Source organism: Anas platyrhynchos, chromosome 25, assembly GCF_047663525.1.
Source record: "Anas platyrhynchos isolate ZD024472 breed Pekin duck chromosome 25, IASCAAS_PekinDuck_T2T, whole genome shotgun sequence".
Classification (NCBI taxonomy): Eukaryota; Metazoa; Chordata; class Aves; order Anseriformes; family Anatidae; genus Anas; species Anas platyrhynchos.
The window spans coordinates 9,101,472-9,116,014 of record NC_092611.1 but is presented as its reverse complement, the minus strand read 5'-3'; the positions used below and the strand labels follow the sequence as shown (position 1 = coordinate 9,116,014).

Sequence of the window (14,543 nt, the reverse complement as noted above, 5' to 3'; positions counted from 1 at the left end):
GTAGCCATTAGCAAAAGAACGAGAGAGAGGAAAGGGTAGTAGGGTCCTGAAGAAATCCTGCTTCACCAGCATTCCCCTGTAACACCACATGCTGTGGGCCAACTGCACAGATGCCTACAGGAGGTACCATTTATCAGGCTGCTCTGTGGAGCAACTTGGGCATTTCTACCTTTCTCTCTCTTGTTTTTGCTCTCATTTTTGTTTTAAAAGCCGTCCAACCAACACACACACATTTACACAAACAAACCCCAATAAAAAGGGAGGTGCTGCGCTTGTCCTCACACCAAGGACTGCTACTCCACCACTTTGTCATGACAGATCCATTGCCTATTTTTTTCCCAATTACATCTGCTGATCTGTCATTCGACACAGAGAGCAAGGTCAGCCTGTTCACCCCTATTGCAGTGGAACTGCAGGTACAGAGCAGCAACCACCACCAGTTTAGTACCATGAGAGACCACTGGGTTTTGCAGGGAAGCCGAGCTCTGCCATCGTGTGCTCTGACTTCATTACCTCAAACCAGTGATCCCAGTGACTCTAAAAGTGAAGTGGTTACCCCCCAACAAACACACTGAGACCTCAGTCGTTCTCAGCAAGAGACCTCAGGAAAATCTTTATCCAGGTGTGTGAGTGCTGAGCCTTGCTAGCGGCGCTGGTAAGGAGGCTTTTCCAAGCACACAGATCCTTCTCCGTACCAGAGCCCTACACCCCAGGCCCCAAGGGCTGAGCTGCTGTTCTCACCCTCGCGGTACAGACTGTTACCTTGGCACTCTCGCCACAGAACAGCTGCTGGGATTTGCACAGGGAGATGTTCTCAAGCTTTGTTGTGCCCACCCAGCCACATCTCCTAGCGTGCTAACATCACACGGTAACTTCAAGCAGTAATGGGGTCGGGGAGGGGAGGACAAAAGCTGTTATGCTTACAACACCAGAGACTTAAACAAACTTAAACGAAGCCCTTACTCTTTCTGTGGGGCAGCAAGCTCTTCCAGATTGATTAGGCTATCCAGCGATCCCTCCGCCAGCTCCAGGGCCACCGCCTCTTCTTGTTTGGGGTTTTCTAAAGCAACACACTTCTGTCCTGATGTTTCACAACCACTCTGATCCCTCTCACTTTGCAGCACAAAAAAGGTAACAGAATATCAGATTAGCACAGATTAGATTCTGGTGGCTGCTCCAGGTACACAAAGACAGAAGGAAGATGGGACGTGTGGCTGACTTAGATGGGCAGTCAGCAGCTCCAGCTCATGCCTGCCAAAGGGACTCCATTGTCCAATATAGGGCTGCCAAAACCCCAACAAAGCTCCCGAGCTCCAAACCATTCACACCACCTCAGGCCCTGCCAAAGTAACAGGCAGCTGAGGATTTCATGTGTCTTTCAACCTCAAAATACTGAATCTTGTTGCTGGATTACCTCCCTCTCTTTGCAAGTCCTTACAGGATTTCCCCAAGACACATCAGCCCTACTAGTAATACCCACGTTGTTGTCTAAATTGGAGATAGGAATATTGGCAGGCATGTCTACATCTACAGTTCTACTTCACCTTGGAAGCACAGAGAAGAGAGACTAGGCAAGCACAAAGTAGCTTTGCAGGCAGAGCAAGAGGACACGTAGCTGGGAAGCAGGTACCAAGTGATAAGGACACAGTTCCTGGGGGCAGAACACATTTTCAGGGACCTTCACGTGAACAGCTCCTCCAAGCACAAAGTTGTGAATCCCAAGTGCACGCAGCCAGTCATTAAGATGGGCTGCAACTTCTTGTGTTCACAGGTTTTCCTGGCACAGGCAACAGCTTCTTGGTTCCCAGTGCCCCAGAGTGCTGTGTAGCTCTGCTGTGGAAGCTAAGAGCTTGGACACAACTCATCTCTAAATGCCACGTGCTACAGCTCTCAAAGGCAGAGTGGGAGATCAGGAGACCGTGGAGCTCACTGCTCAGTACAATATTCCGATTGTTTTAAACAAGTCTCCACAAGCAGGAGGAAAATAGGTCCCCTAGACAGCTTGCAGTTCTCACAGTAACTGAGGGTCTGGAAAGCCTGCGCTGCTCTCGGGGTAACAGCCACTGCATTCTAGACATGTCCACACAGCAGGATAATAAACCAGCTTCCCACTTACACCTGGCTAAACAGTGACCTCCCCTACACCACCCCTGTGGAACAGAACTGGTCACACTGGAGCTGCACTGCCCTGCCATCAGCAGCAGGAGCCAGGCCCCGGGAGCCTCCAGCTATGGCTGTGCCCAGCACGGTGCTGGTTCTGCTGGGCTGCCAGCTCTGGCTGAGACTGGGCCTTGCCTCAGGACCTGAAGGTCTGTTCGCAGGCAATGGCTAGTGCCCGAGTCCCCTGTGGGTAAGGCACAACAGAAGGCACAACACAATGAGAACAAAGTCAGCACATCTTGGCAAGAGACTGATTTTCCCAACCTTGGAGCAGAGTTGGATAGCTGGAAGGGGAATGGAGAGGCCAGCTCCACGGCTGGGGGCGGTCACAAGGAAGTGGAGGGCAGGCAGTTTTGCTGCCTTCCCAACCAGAAGCTGAAACAAAGCTGAAATCTGTTGAGGCAATACTAAAGAGGTGGTGGGAGAAAGACTGAACGGAAGAAATCCTGTGAGAAGCTGCAGGGTCTTGGGATGTCCTACAGGGAGCTCCTGCACAGGTGACAGTGACTACAGCACAGCAAAGGCAGACAAGACTGGAAAATCATCTAGCGCTAAAGCTGTCTGTGCTTCCTTTCTAGCTCTGACTGGTGGTACCATACCTCTCAGCAGCTTTCGTTCTTTTGCTTTGCTCTTCTTCTATACTGGCTTTGCTTTGATCTTTCTCTTCTTCTCCCAGCTCCTGGGCCTGCAGGTAAAAGCAAACAGTGTGGAGTTTGCTGGCTCCTTTGCCATCAAAGCCTCTCAGGACCTCACAGAGGTCCACCCTGGTCCACCACACCAGCACCAAGCCCATGGACCAAACTGCATGGCAGGGCACTCCAGAATGCCCAGCTGAACGTGTTAGCTTCCTCTCCTGCAATGCAACCAAAGCCTCGAGATATCGCAAGGGCACCTTGGAGGAAGAGATCCATCAGCCCAGGGACATTTGGGAGCTCTGCTCTCCAGGCTGTGGTGTTAGACTGTGGGCTCAGGTTTGCTTTATGCAGTACAGAAGATGAGCTCTCTGCCAGGACCCAGCACTCCTAGTACAGGTTTGGGTTATTTCCCCCCGACCCTGAAGGTCATCTTAACACATCCAGGTAACACTAACATTGATATATTGATTGTGACCAGAATCACAACAGGACTTGATCCTGCCTTGCGTCCTGGTTCTCAAGCAGATGATGATGGGCAGCGTGCTTCATGCAGCCACAGCTACCTACAGACTTCTGACTACGCCATCCAGCAGAAATCCATCTGGGTGCTGTAGACAAAGCCAGCTCCCTTGGTAACACGCTCAGAGTGACTTCAGATGGCTTACTTACGAAATAGGAAACACTTTTATATTCAAGTACTCGCTGTTTCCATAGTCAGCTGCTCCTTTTCCCACCTGCCAGCTACCAGGAACCTCTGTCCCTCCCGCAGGGCCACACAAACACGCGTTGTGTAATTCAGCTGGGGAGAGGGAGCAGCTTCCCTCTCCAAGCTCTCAGTCCCACATGAGAAAGGATTAACAGCTCATCCTGCCTGCTGAGGCTTCTGGATATGAGGTCTCTTGTCCAGAGAGGAGTAGCCCACTCATAAGCTCCTGGGGACCACAGAAATAGCAGGTGAGCTCTTCCCTTGCCATGCAGGAATGTAGTGTGGAGCAGGGCCAAAAAAGCAATTAAAACAGCAGTAATTTATGCAAATGTTCAGCAGAGCAAACAGCAGAAGGATTCCCTGCAAGTGCTGTCACCTTCCATCACATCAGCCTGGGCAGAGCTCTCCCAGGCAGCTCCCTGCCACCCCAGCCTCAATAATGACTTCACTCCTGAGAGCTGAGGAGCCCCACAAACATCTCCTGGCTCAAACCAGGCTGTGCCGCCTGGGAAAGGAGAGAAGCCAAGCAAATGAAGAACGAGATCTTTCGGGGAATAAAGGTAAGCGGTTACAGGGTAATGCTGCTGAGCTCAAGCCTGGGGCCACCGTGACACTCCTGCCCAACATGCCTTCCCAGGGGCAGTCCCTCCACAAACCACACGCTGCAGACACATCCAGACATATTGAGAAGGTGAATGGAGAGCCTGCCTGCAGGGAACAAGGGCTGGATTTTAAGCCCTGTCTGTGAAATTGCTGGAGCCTTGCCCTTCTTGTTGCCTCAGGATCCCCAGCAGTCCCAGAGGAAGCACCAAATACTGCTCGCAGCTTGGTTTTCTGTCCTGCTTAAACACCAGGCTGAGTCTCACAGGAAAAATCTCACACGCTCGCAATACAAAGCCAGGCTCCTGGACACATGAAAGCAGGATGACAGATAATAGGCCGTCTTCTCTCTGCAGAGCATAGCCCCCAAGGGGACTCGACAGGAGGATTTCCACGGTCTCCAGCACACAACAGCTCAGATCCCATGCCTGCTTCCAGCTCCTCACCGCTCTCGCAGCAACGATGCCAGCAAAGCAGGATGCCAACACTTCAAATGCCTGCTAAGTGAAGGGTGAAAGGATCAACCTCCCCACTGCCAGCAGAGAAGGCAAGTCTTGCAGGCAGCAGCCCACACTGCCTCTGCAATCTACCACAGCTCCTGCCAAAACACGCTAACCAAAAGCTTCCAATGCTGTGCACGTGTAGTGTCACAGAGGCAGTCTTTTTTTTTTTTTTGGAAAGAGAGTATTTTGCCAATATATTTAAAGCGAGGCAAGCTCATTGCATGACAGTAAACACACTGCAACAATCCAGTCTCATTTCAAAATAGCCTCTGTCTTTCAACAGAAAAGAGCAGCTGCAGTTCTGCAGGGGGCACCATTTCAGACCTACCTCTCTCTTCTCAAGACAAGGCTGTAATAAACTCAAAATGTGCCTGCTCCAACAAGACATTTGTATGCACGAGGACTGTGCTGTAGCAAGAGGGAGAGGGGGAGAACACAGCAGGCATATGTTTTGTTTTCCCTTCACATCTGATTATGCTCATTATTAGGCACAAGAGGACAGGTGTATTCTCCAGACAACCTAACAAACTGGATTGCTCCTCTCTGCTGGACAGGTGGTGAGTTTGCCACTCAAGGTCTCCTCCAGTGCAGCTGATCAACTCACTTACAATCAGAGCAAGGCTGAGTAAACCCCAGCTGGAGCCTGACCCTCTGCCTCCCCGTGCAGCACGCTCTTCCAGCCAGCGTGCTGATGAGCTGAGAGGATGGTGCAGGAGAGGGGTAGCTGGGATGGCTCAACAGGAACGTGGGGCTGCAGAAGACAACTCAGCAACATGCTGAGAAGACAAGATAAAACCTCAAGAGGCACAGTAATCTTCTCCAGTCAGCACTGCCCTAACATAGCTACATATGGGGCCGATGTGATGTAGGAAGCAGACACGTGCAGGCGTATGTACGCTCCTCCATATGCCACAGACTCACTGAATGGAGCCGATTTCGCAGCTACATGAAAGCAGGCAAGACAAGCAAATGCTCAGCAACGGGCTTCCCTATAACAAAACCTGTCACGGGGAGGCAACCTCCTTTTCTTCATTTTATATGGTGTTCTGCTACACGAGTCCTCTTCATTTGCTTAAGAGAATGAAAAGGACAAAAAAAAAAAAAGTAAAATAGACTCTGCTTCCCATCACTCTCTGGGAAAGCCATTGTCTGCACTTGTACTGGGGGCAGGGAAAGGACACATCTGTGAGCCTGCACACACGCACCACGCAAATCACCTCTACTCAGAGTATGGTCATTGTACAGCTTCCCCTCATGGGAAGGACTGCAGCTACCTGCTTCTCTGCAGATAAAGGAGCGCACCAGAACTGCTGGTCCAATCCCTGCCCCAGAGGCAGGGTGCTTAACATCTCTCTCCTGTTTGCCTCAAAACCTTATGCCGATAGCTTCATCCTGTGCTTAGTACACCACAAAGCAGTATTTTAACCTGCTTGTTCAGAGATTGGTCCCTCATCACATGTAAAGCACTTACCTTGCACACAGGGCTGTCTAAAACAGGAGACAGAACACCCACATCCAATACCTGCTCCGAAAACCGACTCTGGAAAGCCAAGTCCTGAAGGAGAAAGAAAAGGATCGGTGTCTGACAAGCATGCACTGGTTTCGCCAGAGCTCCTGAGAGATTAGAATAAAATCCAAACACAGCTTGGAATCCATGCTCATCATTCCACTGATAGCAAGTCAGTTAAAATATCTAGTGCTAGCACAATTCCAAAGGTTTACAGGACACAGGAGATGGCTTCAGCAAGACTCAGGCCTGCATCCAAGAACAGATCATATCTGTCCTGCAGTCAGATGGTTCTGGTAGGGGCTTGACCAGCAGCAAGCTGGGTTTTCTGCTTCCCATGCTGCAGGGGCACAGGCAGACACCATGGTTTACCCAGAGCTGCAGGGATGACAGGTGGGGCAGTGGCATCGTGCTGCAGCGAGGCTCTTTTCACTGACAGCCCTGGAGGAAATTCTCCTTGTGATGCCAGGGGGCTGCAATTCCACGCAAGGACATCCTGGAATTGCTGCAGGGCAGCGAGCTCTGCCACGCCACGCCATGCACTCCTCATGCCACAGGTCACAGCAGGCAGGGTGACACGCAGCACGTCTACAGCAAGCAGCAGATCTCCCCCCTCGGCCCCCGACCCAATTTCCAATATTGTTGCAGATTTTCTGAGATTTTTTTTCCCCTAAAAGCCAGCTCCTGCAAGTTGCCCACAGGCTGGTCACTCGTATAGCTCTCCTGAAACTGTGGGTCCGTGCACCTGGCTGCAGACACTGTGTGTGTGTGTACACACGCCCACAAGCAAGCACTAGAGAAGGCATCGTTTGATGCAGCAGCCACTTGCCAGCACAGGCGTGCACGAACACTGGTAAATAATGATATTCTCAGCCATTTTCTGGCCATGCTGCCTCTGCTCCCAGTGGCAGATGGCAGCGGCAGCTTCCTGTAGAGACAAAGAGATGCTGATGGGCACTTCACCCCCACCTCAGGGCTACCCTCCTGCACGGTCTCCCTCTGGGACACTCGGAAGCCAGGTCCCCCAGCCATACACACTTCCAATAGCAAAAGCTGGTTAGTCCCTTACAGCATGATTTTATATTGCTTATTATTTTCCATTCTGCAATTATCTGAGTGGAGTCCCAGCTATGAGTGACCTACTTTTGCAGGGATATTACCTCACCCGCAGAATGAACCTGCACTTCTCTGCAATCTCTGCTCCCCCCAGGTAAAAGCCTGTCATCACACCTGGCCGTGGAAGCGCCACAGCCTACCCACCACGAGAATACCCACGTCAGGACCTCACAGAGCAGACCTGTGAATACTTCTGAGTGCCTGACCTGGGGCTGGCTTCTCCCTGGGAAGCATAGCCATGGAGTAAGAGGAGGTTTGAGAGTGAGAGCTGGTTCTGCCAACACCGCTGTCCGAACACAGGCAGTTCTTGCTCAAAGTCATTCATCCAATAAAGCCTGTGCTCGCTCAGGAATTAGCTAAGCACAACTGTGGTTCAGTATCTCAAGAACCCCCCCAGAATACCAAAGGATGACATTGGTAGCCTGTGCCACAGCTGTAATGTCACTGCCTAGCAGGGAGTCAGGGCAGTGAGAGCAGGAGATGGCCGTGATCTCAAACTGGCTGCACGTTCCCAGGGAATGCAGAGCCCATGCCCAAGGGACGAGGGACTTTTGGTGACTCACCATATGCTGAATCAGCTCGTGGTCTGAGCGGTTGGAAGCCTGCAAGTCCTCCACACATTCACTGGTCTCAGATGCCTTTGAAAGCTGAAAGGAGACATGCATTATGGCCTGCAGGTGTGTTAGCTCTGCTGCTTCATTTAGGCATTTCCAACTAAAAGAAGACAAATGATACTCGGAAGACAAATCTGGTCTCTGTACGCCACAAGGAAGAAAAACATCATGTGTCTGAGGTGACTGAACATCTTAGGAAAGACCAAGGGTGTGACCCACAAAACAATCACGAAACACCACAGAGAAAGGACTGGGGAGGGAGGACAGGTGCAGAGGATGGGACTGGGGAGGGCAAAGAAGTGCTCTTCAAATATCCCTGATAAAAGGCTTATGGTCCTGATCCTTCTACTAGAATCTCCCCAGCTCTGAGATCTCCCCAGGCCACCAAGTAAGCCTGTGAAGCACAGAACAGCAGCAAGCTTCTTCAGTGACTTTGTTAGTCCAACACCTTGCTGTGCTGTGCCCCGTGCAGCGAGGACTCCTGTGTTCCCAGGCATCGTGAAACAATACGGAGCTGTTCACCATTAGCACCCAAGCCGTGCTGCTGACTTCAGCACAACCACCCAGAAATGTAAAGGCAGCATGCAGATGGTGCTTATAAAAGCAAAGATTTCAGCTTTAAGCTCTTCAGGACAGAGCATGTTTTTTTTAGGCTCAGTTTTACAGCTTATCATTTCTTAGACATCACCCACCAATGGAACGAGATAAGTCATCAAAATTAGCTGGAGGAAAATGGGATTGCAGAGACATCATCTATCAGGTCTCACGTTAACACATCCTGAACAAACCTGGAAGGTGTGCACCTGACCCCCCAGGCCGTTTCCCCACCTGCAGCCCACCTCCTGCCGGAGCCTGCACAGACAGCACCTCACTGCAGCCCGCTGCAGCCAGCTGCCTGCCCATTCCCCTCCCAGGCAGCATCACAGAAGCAGTGCACGGGCTGGAAGGAAGGCTCCAGGCTTGAGCTGCGGCTCTGGAGCCAGCCCCCAGGTGCAGTCCCGCAGTCCTTCCCCACACTGACCTCACGCTTCCCTCTCAGCATCCTCCCGTGGAGCTGTACACACCACAACTGGCAGCTCGCTTTACACGTTCGCCCTGTCTCTACATAAGCTGAGAGAAACAACAGAAGGAGAGAAACAAAGCAGCACGGACAGCTGGGCTTGGTGTGAACTTCATTATAAAACCTGCTTGCTTAGTACAGATGGCAGCACTGAAAGCTGAGACTTATTTCTCCTCTAAGACTTGAAACACACAGCCCCGTCCAGGATTTTTGCCTGTCAGTTGCTTTGGACAGCACTTTGTGTATGCACAGAAGAATATTTCCTAGCTCAGTACTAAAGTTGCCGATCTGGGAATTCAGAGCACTCGTGCCCCCCCAGGAACAGGCTGCTGATTAGGGAAGCACTTATGCTGACTTAACAGAAGATGAGTGAGTGTTCCAAGTGCTTCCCTGAATCGAGGCCTTACAAAGCAACGGGAACAGCCACAGCAGATTCCACACCAAACCCAATCCGTGCAGGCAGGTCTCTTACTTTGCCAGCATCCAGCCTGCTGTCTGTTTTCAGATCAGCTGCTTCTTCCCTCATTTCATTTACTATATTTTCATCAACAGACACGGTGTCAACGGTGACAGCCAGGCTTGCCAGCTGATCTGCCTCAGCAGCTTCAGCAGCTGGAGATGCAGCTCTGGGTTGCACAGGACTGCCGGGCACATCTGTCCCTGGTGCTCTCCGTTCCTCCAGAGACCGTGGCAGCTCATCAGCTGCCGAGACGTCACCTTCCACCTCAGCATCTTTCTCGGCTGGTGGTTCATTCCCAGCAAGTTTCCCATCAGAATCCTCTTTGTTCTGGCCAGAAAGGCTGCTGTCAGCATCTCCGGAAAGGACTTTAATCGGCGTTGCAGGGCATGCATCATCGGCATCCAAGGAAGACTCATGCCCTTCTTCAGCATGTCTTGATTTTAAAGACTCCTTCTAGGCAGCAAGTCAAACACAATTACAGCTACAACATTCTTTAACCCCTTCTCTGGGAAAAAGCTAGGGTGAAAATAGTATGGGTTCTCCTACAGCAAGAAGCAAAAAAATCACAAAGCTCTGGGTGACTTCAACAAGACCAACTTGACTTAATTTCATACAGTCCATCTCAAAGGAAAGGAAGGGTAAGATAAACCCACTCTTTTCCTGGGGTTGAGACTATTATTTTTTTTACTCTGTTGTTTTTGTATTCATGGGGACTCAGCGCTAGCAGTGCCTGTTGCAGGGATCAGTCCATGGGAGCACCTCAAATGCTCTGCAGTAGGCTCATCCATGCTTTTACACTGAGTCTGTTCAGCAAGAGATGGAAGCTTGCAGGAGAATCACCAGATGCTTCACTTCTGCCTGAAATAACTAGAAAAGGGTAGGCAGGATGCAGCCACCCCACCTTCCAGTGGCACAAACTTATGGACAGGCCCTGATTTAAGCTGCCACTCTGAGCTCAGAACAAGACCAGGACCAGCTAATGTTCTAGACTAAGAAATGGCAGAACATACTGGCCCTGGAAAAAACAATCCCAAGTAAGAGCTTAGTCACCCAAAGGTTTGGCTGCCTCTGCCAGCAGTGGGGAGGCCCACAGAACTGACAATAAAAAGCGTGATAGCCAGGAGGAAGCAGGAAAAGGTTCCCTCATCAGTATGCAAACAAAACTGCTAGCACTTCCTATTTTCTCGCTGTTTTATTAATGCTGTGGTGTCTTGTCAAACATTAGCTGCATCCTGTGTACAGCGTGTACCATACACAGACTGCATATTTTAACGATGTATTTTTATCAAAGTGCAACTGGAATGCTGTCAGTTTTAAACACGGAGCTGCGGCAAACCGAGGGGATGTCTTGGACATGTCATTTGTCTGCGAGACCTTCTCAGGGCTGAGAGAATCATCAATCAAACCAGAGGGGAGGACAGAGAAATCAAATCACTGGATACTTTCCAAAAAAACTACAGTTCAGAGACTCACCTGCAATTTGCCAAGTAATAAATGAAAGCTTACGGCCTGTTTCCAGCCCAGTGCCTGGTTAGGGAAGGTTCACAAACACCACTGAATCACTAGCCAGCCACACGAAGCTCTCCAAAGGCCTTGATAACGCCTTTGGTCCAGAACGCAGCCAAATTTGTATGCAGCTGCCATCTCTGTAGTGATCCTCCAGTCAGCCCATCTTTGCTATGCTTCGTTTTATCTGGGGATAAGCATGTCTGGAAGAACCAGTCACTGATTGGGCTCCCCTTTGGATAGCTTGGCTTAGAGTTTTTATGAAAGCCTTCTCCCAGGACACCTGACAACGCCCAAGAAAAAATATGCCAGATGAGACCAGCCAGGATTCTTAGGCTTAAAAACAGGAAACGGGTATTTCCCTTTGAGGGGTACATGGGACAACATGCTGATGTGTCTATTAATACTGTGTGCACAAAGAGATTTCTCTCCAGGCAAATATACCTCAGTCACTAGAATATCCCAGAGTAATCTCTTTAGCTGGCAGAACCCTATTTTAAGGACAGATGCAGACAAGACTTTTGTTAGCATTACGCCTTAATGATCACTAGTGCAACTCACACAGTTCCCCCTTCTGGAGAATCAGATACACAGGTGGAAGGGGAGGGAGGTTTTCCTCGTGTCAAAAATAGACGGTGGATTTTCTATGGATTTCAGAGCTAGGAAGAGTCAGCCAGGCTATAATTGGCTTTAGCTGATCTTTTCACAAGCTGTAACACATTTTACCTGTAGCAGAGTGACACTAAAAAATATGAAATTTCTCCCTATCAAATATATTGCTTCCAGACTTCAAATGATCAGCATAAGTGGAGGAAAACAAAAAAACACATGGGGACTGGCTTTTAGAAAGGCATCCAATTCAGAGACAAACAACCAGTACAAACAGCAGACACCAAAACTGAATCCTACTCATCTCAGGAAAATCCAAAGCGGCACAGTCATCCTGTGTAACAGCTTGAACATGAGAGATTACAACAAAAACCTTCATCTTTCTATCTCTAAAGAGGGGAAAAAAAGACAAATACTCATAGTGCATACAGAATTCCTTTGAAAGCTGAACGTGCTTCCTGCTTTTGGGATGTTCTCAGGCAGAGAAGTACAGAGTGGGATAGCTCTGGCAGACCTCATCTAGGAAGCATTTGTTCTTTCTGTTTGCACCCCTCTCCATATATATCATACTTTAACCAGCAAAAGAAACAAGCCAAGCAGCTATGAGATCCACACCACAACACTGGAAGCTGCCTACGGCATGCAAAGCTCAATGACATCATGCAAGCGGGCCCGTGATGCCAGAGAGCCACTCGTCACCTCTCTCAGACTGCCAGCTTCCTCTGCGGGACTCCTCTGGTGCTGGAGGCGAGCTTCAGGGACATCAGCTAAGCGGCTGCCAAAGTCTTCCTCCTCCGCTTTGCTGGTCTCCTAATGGGCGGGGTAACACCTGCTAGCACATATTCACACACCACCTTTCTGCACTGCTAGGGTCATCCAGCCCTGAGAAGCCAGCATCCTGGTTGTTCGCTACTGAGTGCACCCAGACAGTGGAAACCTCTCCAGCTGAAGAGCTTTCCAGCCTGTACTCAGGGGCTCACAGCCTCGGATTCCCACACAGCACACTCTCATTAGCAGCCTGCACAAAGGTGCTGCTTTACTGCTGGCCCGCTCAGTGGACTTGCTGTTCAGACTGCACCAGACTCTTCCCAGATCAAGGCTTGCTTTACTTCCCAGGAGTGAGAACTGCTGACTTACTACAGCAGTTCTTCACCAGGCTTCCCCAGGACAGGAGAGAGCAAGGCTATGAACACACCAGCCATTCCTCCCCCTTAACTAGTCATCACTGCACTGATGCCTTATGGATGTCTTAATTGCCTTGGAGCCAGCAATGCTGCCTCCTGCACATACATCTCTGCACCGAGATGCATGCTGTATTGTGCAGTGTTTACTTACAGAGACTGCTCTCTTTCACACGTTTCCATCTGGTAAGAGAGCTTTGCATGTTAATTCCCCACCACATAAAGGAGCCCCTTGACTCCAACTGTTTACCCAGAGATTGACCTGTACAGAAGGCAGAGTACCAAAGCTTCCCAAGCTGCAAGCTCTGCAGTTTGCGGATCACTTCTGCCGTCACTGGACCCTCTCTCCAGGCACCCATAGTGAGATGCTTCCAGGTCTTTTCCTCTGCTTGCCCCTTTCAGCAGTTCCCAGAGTTCTTTCACATTTTAATGGCACTCTTGCACATCTGCAGCAACTATTCCATCACCAGAAATCAGGAGGCATGAAAGCTGGGTTCAGGTGAGAACTAACCCCATGGACAGCCAAGCAAACCAAGCCTTAGAGGAGGCCCTCTTTCTAAAAGGACATGCGAGCCGTTACATATAAACCGCACTCCTCAAGTTCTCCAGCATCTGCCTTGGGTTTTATTTTCAGTGTTTTTTTTCCCCCAGCTAAATTACTCCTTGCTCCACAAGAGGCCACTTAAAAGTGGTAGCATTTCTGTCCGTCTGTGCTTCCGCTCTTCCACACAGTTGTGCCATATTCAGTGCAGCTTCTACTTTTACCCACCATCCTTGCATCTCAGTAAGTCATTAAACCCTCACATATTTCTTTTGAATATGGATGTTCAGCACCGATCCACAGACTACACAAAATCAGCTTTTTTCATCCCATTACTTCTTAGATTTACTTTCTGTAGGGCTTGTTTTATGAATTCCTTCCTTCTCTCCATTTTGAAAAGAAGCTGGAGAATGGTTTGGGATGCAGGCTGAGGGCTCTCTCGTAAGAGTGTTTTTCTACTGCCATCTCATGGAGCTACAAGTGAATGATGTTTTTTCACTGGGACACTAATATTTTATCAGGACTGAGGTATCACCAATCTGATTTACTAGCTTTTGAGACAGAGCCTGGCTGCTGGGCAGCAATTGCCATTTTATAATAGATTCCTGAAGCCCCACCACGTCACTGAAATGCCAGGACAGCTCTTTGCTCCTGGACACATTAACATTTCAGTGACAAATTGGGCTCCAACAGGCATCTTGTTGTTTGGAGATGAGAGAGTTGAGCCTTTTTTTACATCCACTTTAACAGAAACCTTTGCAGTTCTTGCCCGGCGCTGTTCAATAGGTTCTCCAAAGTATTTTACAGCTTGATTTTTTTGTATACTGTGAAAAGGGTGAGGGAAATACCGAAAATGTTTTAAGAGAAATTAATTTGCCTTTCAGATACTGAAACAGAATTTTCAAAGTGGTAAGAGAGGATTAATGTCAGCACAAACAGGCTGAATCACTAGAGCTGCTTGCAACGCACTTCACATTGTCCCTTTGTCATCTTAAGCCTGATCACTGCTAAGAAAGTGCTGGCAAAGAATGCACACCCGCAGGGAAAGCAAGATGTCTGCACAAGGCAACACATGTACTGAACTCATTGCTGATGCTCTGAGCCTGAGCAATGGAATTTATCAGCATGCAAAACAGAAAACGGGTTTCACATTACCACAAAAAAAAAAAAAGAGAGGCCATATTCAGTCCACAATGAAGAACCTAAGAGATTCTTGTGGAATTGGATGAGAATGCGAGGATGGTGTTTCCAGACTAAATTCCCATCTTCTCTCTCTCTAAATGAGACCACTGCAATTTCAGCAGAGGATGAGCCTTCCTTCTACACCAACTGAAAAAAGCAATGA

The 14,543-nt window shown here is 49.4% G+C and overlaps 1 protein-coding gene across 10 annotated transcripts in view; it reads right to left on the bottom strand.

The window, feature by feature from the left end:
* CEP164 (centrosomal protein 164) overlaps nucleotides 1-14,543 on the bottom strand; it is a 43,954-nt gene that overhangs the window by 20,039 nt on the left and 9,372 nt on the right. For 4 of the 10 annotated variants that reach the window (XM_072027794.1, XM_072027792.1, XM_072027796.1 and 1 more), the window contains 6 exons: nucleotides 12,176-12,286; nucleotides 9,374-9,814; nucleotides 7,791-7,874; nucleotides 6,076-6,159; nucleotides 2,760-2,845; nucleotides 964-1,113 (listed from right to left, as the gene is read on the bottom strand). In XM_072027794.1, coding sequence (XP_071883895.1) covers nucleotides 964-1,113; nucleotides 2,760-2,845; nucleotides 6,076-6,159; nucleotides 7,791-7,874; nucleotides 9,374-9,814; nucleotides 12,176-12,286 — 956 coding nt within the window. The remainder of the gene's footprint in view (nucleotides 1-963; nucleotides 1,114-2,759; nucleotides 2,846-6,075; nucleotides 6,160-7,790; nucleotides 7,875-9,373; nucleotides 9,815-12,175; nucleotides 12,287-14,543) is intronic. The other 6 variants (XM_072027800.1, XM_072027801.1, XM_072027793.1 and 3 more) reach the window with 5 other exon arrangements.